This window comes from Apaloderma vittatum, unplaced genomic scaffold, assembly GCF_000703405.1.
Source record: "Apaloderma vittatum isolate BGI_N311 unplaced genomic scaffold, ASM70340v1 scaffold21466, whole genome shotgun sequence".
Lineage (NCBI taxonomy): Eukaryota > Metazoa > Chordata > Aves > Trogoniformes > Trogonidae > Apaloderma > Apaloderma vittatum.
Window position 1 is genome coordinate 22,013 of NW_009722572.1, and position 12,260 is coordinate 34,272.

Sequence of the window (12,260 nt, forward strand, 5' to 3'; positions counted from 1 at the left end):
ATCGGATTCCTATTTGGCTGCCACTAACCGCAGCCTCGTGGCGTCTGCTGGGCTGGGGTGCTGAGGTTAGCTTCCCAAAAATCCCAGAGTCTTCGGGAAAGTGGGGTGGGGGGGAGACTTTTCTCCTGGAACGGTTCCAGTTAACTGCAAAAATCCATCTGTCCTGATTCTTCCTCCCCGATGAGCTCACGCTTCTCTCAGTGCCGTGTCGTAGGGGCTGTGTTCCAGCTGGCGAGGGTTGCGTTCCTCGTCTTCTGGTCAGCGGCTTTGGGAGAAGCTAAGCTGAAGTGCCTTCAAACTGAACTTCAAAACCTCGTTGCCTGGAAGGCAGGAAGCGCCCTTGCAGATCAAAGGAAAGGAGAAGGAGATTGCCTCTTCCCTCCTTCAGAGGCATCGAAGAGCAGGGGTGGGAGGTTGAAGGGAAAATGTGGGCAGGCGTTGATCAGGAGTTGGCAGGAGGTGGCAGGATCCAGGCACGGCTTGTGCAGCCAGACAGAAGGGCAGGAGGTGGCGGTTTGCTTTGCCAGCAGCTGCTCCTCACTCTCTGTCCCGAGCTGAATATTCCCTCTGGTTTTTTTTTGTGAGCGGGGGATCAGGCTTGATTTGGGTTCCCTGCAACACACACGCCCAGCTGCTTCAGATCATTTCTAGTTCCCTGTGTCGTTTACAGTAAGAGGAGCTGGGATTTTGATCATTTCTAGTTCCCTGTGTCGTTTACAGTAAGAGGAGCTGGGATTTTGCTGTGGTCTCTGGTGGGATAAACCGTTGGTGTTTAAGGCTGGCAGTTGGACAGAACCAATCCCACTAATCACAGAGCTGCTTAGCTCAGAACTGATGCGAGATGTTAATGACATGCACACATATACACGTATGTTCTGATTGCTTTTGTTCTGGAATGATGTGGTTATGTTTGACAGAGTGGCAAAAGACGTCCGCAGGCTCCCTTTTTCTCTCTCTCTCTCCTCTATCTTCTTTTACCTTCTTGGTTGTGTTCCCTGCCTCTTAACACAGGACTGAGATCTCATTACGTTTTGTTAATGTCTGTGGCAGATAGTGGTGGGGCTGTGAGGGATTGCAAGGGTGGGAGAGGGGGGGGGAAAGAAGAAATGAAGCATACGACTGCGAGAGTGAACACACAACACCAAACTGCACAGATAGAGCCTGAGATTTTGCAGGATTTCTGGTGACACTTCTGCAACGAAAGAAAAATGATAATGTATGTGGCAGCGGATGAAATGGATCTGGGGCTGCAGCTGTGGGGATCAAGTGAGATAAATCGAATGACAAATGCATCTCTCAGCAGAGATAAATATGCAGCACCTATAAAAAAGTGAATATTTTTAAAAGGCGAGGGTGAGGGTAGGACTGCTTCACCAGCAGAAGAATAGTTTTCCTGAAGGTTTCTTTGTACCTGTCTGGTGGGCTCCATGTTTTGTGGAAAGGGGAGAAGGGGTTCATTTTAATTCTTCTTTTTTCAAGTCAATTGTATGATGGATGGACATATGCTGGGGATAAAGGGACAAGAGAAGCCCCTGCTGGTGGGTAACGGGGGATGTTCTCCGTGTGCGCAGCAGATCCTGCAGCAACACACCCATCAGGAGAGCAGTGTCCTGAGAGGGGTGAGGTGTGACTGTCACCTCTTGATTAACACTTCATACCTACCCTTTTGGCGTGTAAGATCAAACCGACACGTAGGCTTGACAGGAGGGGGACATCTTCCTTCTCCCAGCTGTGTCTTTTGAAGCAGAACATTTGAAGCTGTAAGTAGAGAAGACAGGGTTTTATTTGCTGACTAGAAACCCTTTATCACGATAGCACCTGCAGGTCCCAGCCGAGGTGAAGGTTCCATTGTGGCTGTTTCCTTTTGCCTTGTTGGATCTCTTTCTCTAAATCAAGTGTCCTTGTAGTGGATGTGTGTGTGTATATGTGTGTGTGTATATATATATATATGGCTCTAGCAAAGAGCTTGACCTGCAGAATTTGGACAGCACTCCAGAGGCTTGTCTTGGAGTTGGTGAAAACTGTTGTCAGACAGCGCAGTGAGCTGGAATTCAAGCCATGAGTCAGTCTCAACCCCTCTGTTACTTTTCCTGTCATCAGGAGTGCCCACTGCTGCTTCAGCCTTTTTGTTTGGAGTTGTCAGAGCAGTGCAGTGGTGTTGGAGGGTGGTTTGCATTGGGTGAGGAGAAAAGAGGTGTTTGGTGGAGAACAAGACTACTGCAATAAAAAACCTACACAGAAGCATGCTCTGGGTTTTTTTTTTCAAAAAGAAGTAGTGTTAAAAGGTGCAAAGAGCTGATTTTGAGCAAGGCCCCTGTGCCTGGTTGTGTGCAAACATCTGGCCTGTCACTGCAACTCTTTGCATCCTCCCAGCCCAGGGTGGCAGGACCGCCAGGGCTGAAGGTGGGTGATACGCTGGAGTGTGGTATGAACTGAAGGGAAAAGCTGCCCCATGCTGTCTGTCACGGGAGGTGGGAAATGTTTTTTTGCTGATGGGCTCTGTTTATGGAAACTATTACATTGCTTTCATTCTTCCTCTGCCTTTTCCTCCTCCCAGCTAAAGTCTTTCCTGAAGGAATGCAAGGTTGCCAACTACTGCAAGCCTATCCGGCAGCTCTTGGAAAAACTGCAGGAAAATTCTGCCTACATCGCCAGCAAGCGTCAGAAAGCTGCCTTCGGCGTGGCCAGCCGGGAGTCTGTGGTGAGCCTGCTGCTTCCATTTGGGCTTCCTGGAAAGACACTCAGGCTCCAGCTGCTGGGGTTGAGCGGGTGGCAGAGGGAGGAGGGAGGACGAGCTCATGGAAACGGGAGCGTGTGGGGTGGGGCAGATGTCAAAAACAACTGAACTCGGCAGTGCTCTGATGCTGTAGCTGGCAGGACCCTGCAGCCAAAGGCCTCATGGAAAACACGGTCCCTAAGCTGTACCCTTCTGTTATTTATAACACACACATATGTGTGGAAGTGCCTTGCTTTGCTGGAGCATCTCCTTTGCTGATGGGTTTCTTAGTTTTTGTCATCCCATTCCTGATATGTAGGTGCCAGAGCAGATAATGTGGGCACAGAGCAGAAGTCACAGTGCAGATTTAGGTTTTTCTTCAGACACTAAGGGGCAGAGACTGCAGAAAAGTTAAATGCCTTTGAAATCCTGACATATCAGTGCCAGGACACAGCAGTGCTATTCTGGGATTAAGAGGAACTGGGTCTGAAGTGACTAAGGAGCATTTGGTTTTTTAAATGCCCTTCTGGGTTGGACTGTTTTGCTAAAGGAATTACACTTCCCGTCTGGAGCGCTGTGGTTAGGGTTCGGGTTTGTAGTTGGGCAATGCTGTGACCACCCACCCGCTCCTCAGAGGTAGAGATTTCAGCCTCCGGGGCTCTCCATGAAACAGATGGGCTGGGGAACGTCGTTGCTTAAATAAAACAGGGGTTCCAACGACTCTGCCACTGTCTGCTTTCCCCAGCAACTCTGGCTGCAGTCCCTTGTGTACGAACTAAATGATTATTTTAACATCTTGCTGCCTGGGTGCCTCCTGGCCGACAGAGATGCACCTGCTTTCCTAGGGATGTCTGGGTGGCTGCGTAGTTGGACCCAGGGCTGGCTCTGGAGGGGCAGCAGCAAGCAGCCTGCCTTGACTGAGGGAGGCTGGTGGAGGGAAGCAGGCACCAGTTTGCCCAGTGTGTTTGGAGACGGCTTTTCTGCCGTTTAAGCAAGTAAAGCAACAGTGTGAAGCGCTGCTCAGGGAGGATGCCTGTGCAATCTGCATTTTTCCACCGTGGTGGTGTCCTATGGGAGGAGGGAGCCCCTCTCTTCCTTCGGTTAATGTGGGATATCGGTGCTCCTGGGAGCAAACAGCCCACTCAGTACTTCTGTGGGGTGGAAGAGCCATAGTGGCTTCTCTTTTATGGGCAGAGGGCAGGTTTTGTGCCTGGGTCACCCTGTGTTCTCCCCTGCTATGCCTTTGCAAGCAGATGGTGTAGATTCCCAAGAGGAGCCAAAGCTCCCACAGAGACTGGGCTTCCCAGAATGATGTGGAGTGTCCCTCGAGGTCTGGGTTGAGTTTGCCGGGCTGTCTCCAGGCTATGTGGGGCATTGGCGCTTTTCATGAGCGAACACTGCCAGAAAAGGGAAGGGAAGGAGGGGGCTGAGGGAAGGGAAGGTATTTGCATGTCCCCCTTGCCAGCAAGAGCAATTGAAAGCAAATGCTCTCCAGTTTTCTCATGCATGCGTTTGTGCCTCATCCACTGTAGGCACCAGAGCCTGTATTCTGAGCTAATTCTTCCATGCAACATGCTGAAATGCAGCTTTCATGGGAGGAATTACGGAGTAGTGGGCATTCTGGTCTCATGTTTCCGGTGGGAGGTTTTTCCCGGGGGTGGGTAGTGATCTTTGTCGCATTTGTATAGATGTGAGCATGGTGGGCTTGATGCATACTGGGTGTTGGTGCAAAAGTAGTAATAGAAGGAGAATTTCAAATGGTTAAAGTGAGGTGATGGCACCCACTCTCTCAAAATTTGGAGGTGTTCTGTGTAGAAAGATGGGCGTATTTTAATGGTCTTTTTTATCTCTGGATTCCGGCACACTTTAAAACCAAAAAGACCTGTATCAGCCAGAACAAACAGACTTTTGCCCTCTGTAAGAAGAGTCTGTCGCTGAAGCTGTCCGTCCTGAGCAGCATCAACAGATTGCCTGATTACAGCTGGCAGCCTCATGTGAACCCGGTCTATAAATGGGGTAACTTTGTGCTGGCACGGCGCTGGGTCACAGCGAGGGCAAAGCTGGGCTGGCTGGCGGCTCCGCTGGCGAGCGCAGGCTCGGCCGAGCTTTCGCTCAGCTCCCGGCGAGGAGACCGGGGAGCACAGGCAGGCTCCAGCTGTGCAGACCTCGAGCCTGGATCCTGTGGGGGTTGTGAGTCTGGGCCCCGTGATTAGCAGGAAGAGCCTGCTCGGCTTGGTGCTGTGTTCACAGCGCCCAGTGTAGGATGCACAAACAGATTCTGGGCCGTTCCGAGTGCAGGGACACAAGCTGGGCACCGTTTAATTGCCAGCTGCCGAGACCACAGATCGTCACGGCTTCCCTCGCGGGGACGGACCGAATCGAGAGCTGGTGTAGGTTGATGCATTTCACTTCACACCGTAGTTTTGGGGCTCAGCTCCCCAGAAATGGTTGATTTGAGTTCTGGTGAGGATTATTTGAACTGCTGCTTTGTTTTGTGCTGTGAAGATGATCTGGCCTTAGGTTCCCACCCTCGAGAAACAAACTGGGTTTGTTTAGTCTGGAGAAGAGGAGGCTGAGAGGAGACCTTACTGCCCTCTACAACTACCTAAAAGGAGGCTGTAGTGAGGCTGGTGCTGGTCTCTTCTCTCTAATTACTAAGGACAGGACAAGGGGAAATGGCCTCAAGTTGCGTCAGGGTAAGTTTAGATTGGATATTCGGGGGAAGTTCTTTCCTGAACGAGTGGTGAGGCACTGGAACAGGCTGCCCAGGGAGGTGGTGGAGTCACCAGCCCTGGAGGTGTTTAAAAAAAAAGTAGATCTAGCACTTGAGGCTGTGGTGTAGTGGTTGGGTGTGCTGGGATGAAGGTTGGACTAGATGATCTTCAGAGGTCCCTTCCAACCCCGAACATTCTGTGATTCTGAGAAGGAGCACCGTGTACGCACAGCTACCCGTGCGGAGCTCTGGATTCATTCTCAGCCCTGGATTCAGGATATTCTTTTTGGATCCGTGTTGATCTTCGAGTGTACCTATGCTGACCTTTGTTCCGGTTGCTCATTCCCTTCCTCCTTTACCTGTTTCAATTCCTACTTGTCTGTCATGTCTTTCTGCTTGCATTAGGTTGACTTTTGACTGTGGGGTAACGCAAAGCCTCTGGGCACTGTGGTAATCCAGTTACCAGGTACAGTTGTCTGTGGGTTTTAAGTTAAAGGGATGTTGGCAGGTTAAGAGGAATGTATTTTAACACAACATACCACCCTCACCCCCCTGCTTTCAGCACTAAAATGCCAAATGATTGAAGCACAAAAGAATTTTTAACCAGCTAATTTACTTCCCACCATTTACGGTGTTTGCACCTCCTTATTCTCCCTGCTTGGACAGCGGAAACATCCTCCGCACTTCTTCATGCTCTGCCTTCTCAAGGTTGGGATGAATTCCAAGACCCTGCAGGGGAATGCTTATTTCAAAAATAAACACTTGTCCGTGGAACTGGGGCAACAGGCAATTGCGCATCTTTGGTACTTAGGTCTTGCAAATGCTTGCGTGAGGTTTTTCTGAATTAAAAAGCAAGAACTGAGCAGGTGATCAAATGCCTCCATTGAAGGAGCAGAGGACAAATTTTGTCGTGGTAATCCTCTGATCTGTCCTTTTTGATTCCTACCCTCAGATTTCAGTTGAATTTCTTTCTTTTCCATTGCAGTAGGCTGCGTCATCTGACTTGACTGCTGTGTCAGTGTCTTCTAGCTAGAGCTAGAGTAGAAGTGAATGCTCGAGGCCAGGATAGTAATAGTGGATCCCAGAGGACACTAAGCTGATCTTGAGGAGAGCCTGTTGTGAGTTCTCAGCAATTCTGAGATCCAGACCTCTTCTAGGCAGGAGAAATAGGAATCTGGGAGTCCACCCAGAAGCTGGGAAGGGGTGGTTTGGGAAGGGTCTTAACTTCTGCTCTTGACTTCCTGCGTCTGCCAAAATGTTGGAGAACTCCTCTGAACACCTTTTTTAAGTTGGCACCCTCTCTCTCCACAGGAACAGTGGGAGAAGCAGGTCAAAGAGGAGGGGACACCTCTGACCAAGTATTACGCTCAGTGGAAGAAGCTAAGGGAGAAGGAGATACAACTGGAAATCAGCGGCAAAGAAAGAGTAAGAACAAAGTGCCTCACTTTCTGGATGTTACCTGTGCTGTGGGAGGACAAGGAGCCACGTCCTGGCGGCAGGAGGGTGGCTGGTCAAAGCTGGCTCCACTCGTGGGAGCTGAGATGGGCTTGAGCTGTGTGAGCGCGTAGGCTGGGCGTTCTTGGAGAGAAAGTTAACAGAGAATAGATGAAGCGGGGGATGAAGTAGTGCTGGGGTAAATTTCCCTCTGTCCCAGTTTAGGGTGATGCAGTTGAGGACCCACCGGCACAGCAGCCTTTGTAATTCAAGGCTGGGAAGCTGAAGACAGTAGAGAGAGAGCAATTGTGTGTCCTGGCGGGGTAACAGACTCAGTTGTGTCTGAGCAACTGGGGCAACAGCCTCACTGTGGGATGCTGCCTTTAGAATGAGCATGTCATGTTTCTTACACACAGATCCTGTTCTGCTTTGGGCAGTTCGTGTCTTTTCTTGCAAATTCCCTTTTTTTCTTCTTTGGCCTGTGGGAGGTGGTGGCTGGCCGTGAGGTGGGACTTGCTGTCTGGCCGTTACGGCACTCTGGGCCGTTTCCCACATCTCCTGCCCAAGGGGAGGCTCCTTGGCCGCTCCTCGTGGCACTGCGCTCCGGGGTGCGGAAGGTGGGGGTGGGAGCTTGCTGACACGAGGAGTCTAAAGGAAAGCTGTCTCGGTGCTAATGCAATGAAAGTGGCTGAGCTAGGCTCTCGGCCAGGGAGCAGGAAATAGATATAATTGGTGTCTCCAGCGTATGGTGGGAATCAATTAAAATAATCAATGGGACATGAGGATGACTGGCTCTGAGACAAGTCCCAGAGCATGGTAGAAGACCTGAGAGATCCAAGGAAATGCTCAGTATCGTATACCAGCCCGAGATAAGGACAGGAGGCTGAGATTCCCCGGGGCGGCCATGCAGAGTGAACAAACAGCATGCCTGTCTTCTCTGCAAACCCAGCAGGAGAATGTGGCCTTTGCAGAAAGGAAATCAGGGGGAAGGGGAGCTACGAAACAGCAAGTAGTGATGGCTGTGAGTGGGGCTAAGCCCAAAACTGGTCCTGCTGGTGTGTGCTGACACTTCCCTGGTACTGAAACAGCTGTCCTAACAGGAGGGGAGAGCAGCCCTCGGTGTAGACAAGCCTCCACCTCGTGTTAAAAGGAGAAGGGGAGCTGGAGCTGCTTGAGGTGCCAGGACCAGCCCAGGTGGGAGCTTTCTGTGAGGGGATTGCTTTTGTGTAGCATGGCTCAAGAGGGTGGCTTCTGAAACCGGGGGAAGACTGAAGGACGTCGACAGGGACTCGTTCCCTCTTGGAGGAAGTGGGCTGAGCAGATCAACTGGAGAAGGAGAGAGAGACACACACACACGCCTTGGAGGCCGCTCTCCGAAAGGCTGCCTGGCATCTCTGCCTGCTGAATGGGGCTGTTGTCTCTCTCGGTGGGGACTGCCGGCTTAATGATGCAGCATTGTGAGCCCCAGCAGGAGAGCGAACGCCATGAGGCCCATTAGGGCTGGGAAAGTCCATGTCCCATTAGCAGCCATTGGGGGGAAAAAATAATAACAGGGGAGGAAAAAAAAAATCGGGCCGGCTCTCGGCTGCTCTGAGCTGCAGCTTGCCTTATATAACAGCACTGACCCTGTCTGCCCATTCCATTTGCTTTTCCCAATGGTTTTTAATGGGATGTAGACTAATCGGCTTCATGAGACTCGGTAGATAGCAACCCTCTAGCTGAGGATTAAAAGACTGGCCCCCAAATTACCTGATTACTGCTACTGTGTGATGAACACAGGCTGCGCCTGTGAGCTGCGGCTCCGTGCAAGGTCTCGTTCCTTTGCTTTGTGATCACTCTGCAGCTCGAAAGGGTTTCTGGTGCCTTTATTTTGAGGTGCCCATCTTGAAGGCGTTCCTGTGGAGTCTCAGAAAGTTGGAGGTAGCACAACTCGGCGTGATTCGACACCAGGTCCTTTTTTAATATGCTCAGGTTGAGTTCAACCTTTGGAAAAGAGGATTCTTACTAGGCATTAGGAAAATACAAAGAAGTCTCAACTAACAGCCTTTGCTCCCTGCTGTATGTGCCCTGCACAGGATGCTGGAGAAGTTTTTCACAAAGTTGAGAATAGTCTCTCTCTTGCTCTCTTGAATCGGGGAAGCTTGGAGAATTGGAGAAGACTGTTCTACACAAGTACATGAGACATTTTACTCATACGCAGCTTCAAACCTTCTTACTGATGTGTTGCATGGAAACATCCCATGCTCAGGATGCGTGAGGAGGGAGAATAAGACCTTGGATGGTTTTTGTGTTTCATTTACTGCTGCTGAGGAGTAATAGTGACCGGGGTCATGGAGAACAGGCAGGAGCCTGTCTTATCCTCCAGAACTGGTAGGGGCTAAGGAAAATATTTTCATCTTAGCAGCTCCCCCACCCCACAGTGGGGCCTGCAGGAGAATAACCACCCTAGGAGGGAGGCTGGCTGCAGTCTGGCATTAGGTCAGCTGAGGGCAGCCACTTGGCAGTGACTCTGGTTTGCTGCTCTTGCTGCATTTTGCTTCCCAAGGCTCTCCTCTGGCACACAACGACTGCTGTTCAGGAAGGCGGTCGTATGCTGCTTTCTTCACACATCTTCCCAGCACAGACAGCCCAGCAGGTCTCTGCAGGGTGAGTGGAGGGAGAAGCATTCCATAGCGGGAAAGAGGAGGTGAGAAGATGGTTGGTGATTTGCTCCTCTCTCCCGTTCTCTGGCCAACTTCTGACTTTCCATCCTGGTGCTGCAGATTATTGCTTGTAAGTGCTCAGCTCCCAGAATCAATATAGCCCAGCTGGGGACCATAACCATGAAACAGGCTGGGAGAAATTGCTGGAATTGGCTGCAGGAGCAAATGCACATCTCCATGTCTCTCACCCTCTTCCCTGCATCCCCTTTCTCTCACTCCTCTCTCTCTGCTGAGAGCTGCCTTTCCATACAGACTGTGTTTTGCTGCTGCTCCCGCTGGGAGAAGCTGTCGGGAGGGTTGAAGTGGATGTGGTCAGAGGGGGAGTGTGTTGAGGGGTGGTCTGACGGGTGGGAGAGAGCAAATGACTTATTACTCGCAGGGCGAATGTTTCCAAGCGAGCTAATGTGTGCTAATGCATGAGTGCTTCCCAGGAGGCGTGCAGCCAGGCACGGGCAGCGGGCAGCTGACGTCCAGAGAGCACTTGGGATTTAATTTGCATTCTGATTATCTTTGCCCTGCTGGCCTGAGCCCTTGCAAGTAAATCCTCCCCCTAATCCCCCTCCAGAGAGGTGTAAAGAGCAGTGAGGTGGTGTCAATTGCAAGTACTTAATGGCATTGATATTGGCTGTCTGCAGCAGCAAGGCTCTTGGCCCATTGATCTCCATAAGGGCTGGCAACGGGGGAAACTGGTGAAGACAGACCTTAAGCATCTTCAGCACCTCGCCGTTTAACTGAAATCCCCACCAGAGCGACACTACTTTTGCTAGAGCTCTCACAGCTTTGGGTGTTGGTGGAAAAGAGCCACGTCGGAGGCGACCGGCACGGTCTGACTCAATGGTGCTTGGCTGCCCAAGCTCACGGGGCCTTGCGTGGCTTTCAGTCCGGAGATCCAGGACAGCCAGCTGGTCGTGGATGTCTTGTGTTTGTATCTGTGCTCAGGTAGCAGTAGGTGGCCCGTTAGCAAAAGTAGTCGTTCACCTCAGTGACTGGCTCACAGACCTCTCTGCTGCTCCCTTAGTTGGTAGCAGCACACCCAACCATTCTCTGGCTTACAGATACAGGGCAAAGCCAAGTTCCTGTGTTTAAACTCAGCGCTTTATGTTCAAAAGTACCAATTAAGGTTGTTCTTACTGTTGGTTTTGGGTTTTTTTTTCCAGCTTGAAGACTTGAACTTCCCAGAAATTAAGCGTAAGAAGCAAGATGAACGCAAGGAGGAAGATAAGAAGGAATTCAAGGACCTCTTTGAGCTCGACAGTGACTCTGATGAGGAGAATGTTGGATTCCCCATAAAAGGTACGGGGCTGGGGCTGGGGCTGGACATACCTGCCCCTTGGGCAGAGTTCTGTATGACGTGGGTCAATACAGCCCTGAGCAGATATAAGCTGGCCACCTTTGGCTCAGAAAATACGCTGTTAGGGAGAGAGCATGCAGGATGGTGTTACCTCTTGGAGGCCTTTTAAAGTGACAGACAGAGGTAGTTGGGAGGCTTTTACCCTCCTCCCCGTCTCCTCTTTTGTCAGTCCAGCTCATTTTAAAACCTTAGCTGTGCATTAGTCTCTTTCTGTGCGCAACCCGTCCGCTCTTCTCTCCTCCAAAAAGTGTTTTCTGTCTTCTTGTGCCATGAGTGGAGGTGCAGAAATCGGTGTTTTGTTTCTGCATCTGTAAGAGGAATAAGAATGTTCTACCTGAGAGCATGCTGACTTTTCACTGCCTGCATCGTTACAAACCGTAGCTATCGAGGGGGCTGGCTACCAGAACAAGGATCTGTGATGGAAGAATGGTTATCCTCTCTTTGCATGCACTTCTGATTTATTCATTTTATAGTGACTGACGTTGCAAATATTTTTGACAAGGAAGTCTAGAGCCTGGAGAAGATGGAGTGATGTCACTCACTGGCTGTGACCACGAGAGGGCCACAGTAAATTGTGGAACCTGCCTGAGAAGTTCACCACATAGTTTGAGGAAAGAATGAGATGTCCTCTTTGTAATTTGGAATGTTGGGGATATCACCAGTTTTCTAAATGCATTGTCATTCATATAGCAGGGTGACTGGCAGGAAAGCAGAGCTTTCTTGATTGGAGATTTAATCTGTGGGTAATGTTGTAGTCTGTTGCACGTGCTGTAAGGTGTGAGGCCAAATCATGAGGCTGATCAAAGAACCAAAGAGTGTCGGCTCCCTCGCAGGCATCACAGGAGGAAGAAGAGGTTGGGAAACTTGTTCGATAGCTTGAGGTTGAAGTCACTGGATTTTTGTAGGTGACCCAGCAAAGAAGGAAAGTAAAGTGAGCACGTGACCCACTGAGGTACTGAGAGATGAGCGTGATATCAAAATGATTCGTGGAGATACATCCTTGGGATCTGGAGTTGTCCCGACTGTCCCTTTGAGTTAACTCCTTAGAAAATTCCCAGTGGCTTCTGAAAAGGCAGTGGTAACTGCAGCTCAGAAGGCAGGTTGCTGAGAACCAGAGAAACCCAAAGCCTCTTCCCGAGCCGCTCGGGAAAAGACTTTATGTACTCTTGGGAGATTTCTTGGACTGATGGACTTCTAGATGCACGTTGGGATCCGAATGAGGCACGTCTATGATGAATGTCCCTGATGATGCAAACAAGGTCTGTAGCAGCTGTCGGGCACTTGACGTTCACAGCTTCTGCCTTGTCTCTGTGCTCGCCTGCTCACTGCAGACACCTGCTGCAC

The 12,260-nt window shown here is 50.5% G+C and overlaps 1 protein-coding gene across 1 annotated transcript in view; it reads left to right on the top strand.

Annotated features, from left to right (window-relative positions):
* NOC2L (nucleolar complex associated 2 homolog (S. cerevisiae)) overlaps positions 1 to 12,260 on the top strand; it is a gene marked incomplete at its 5' end in the record, with an annotated part of 40,636 nt that overhangs the window by 21,144 nt on the left and 7,232 nt on the right. The window contains 3 exons of the mRNA XM_009871821.1: positions 2,558 to 2,701; positions 6,741 to 6,854; positions 10,723 to 10,858. Of these exons, the coding sequence (XP_009870123.1) occupies positions 2,558 to 2,701; positions 6,741 to 6,854; positions 10,723 to 10,858 (394 nt within the window). The remainder of the gene's footprint in view (positions 1 to 2,557; positions 2,702 to 6,740; positions 6,855 to 10,722; positions 10,859 to 12,260) is intronic.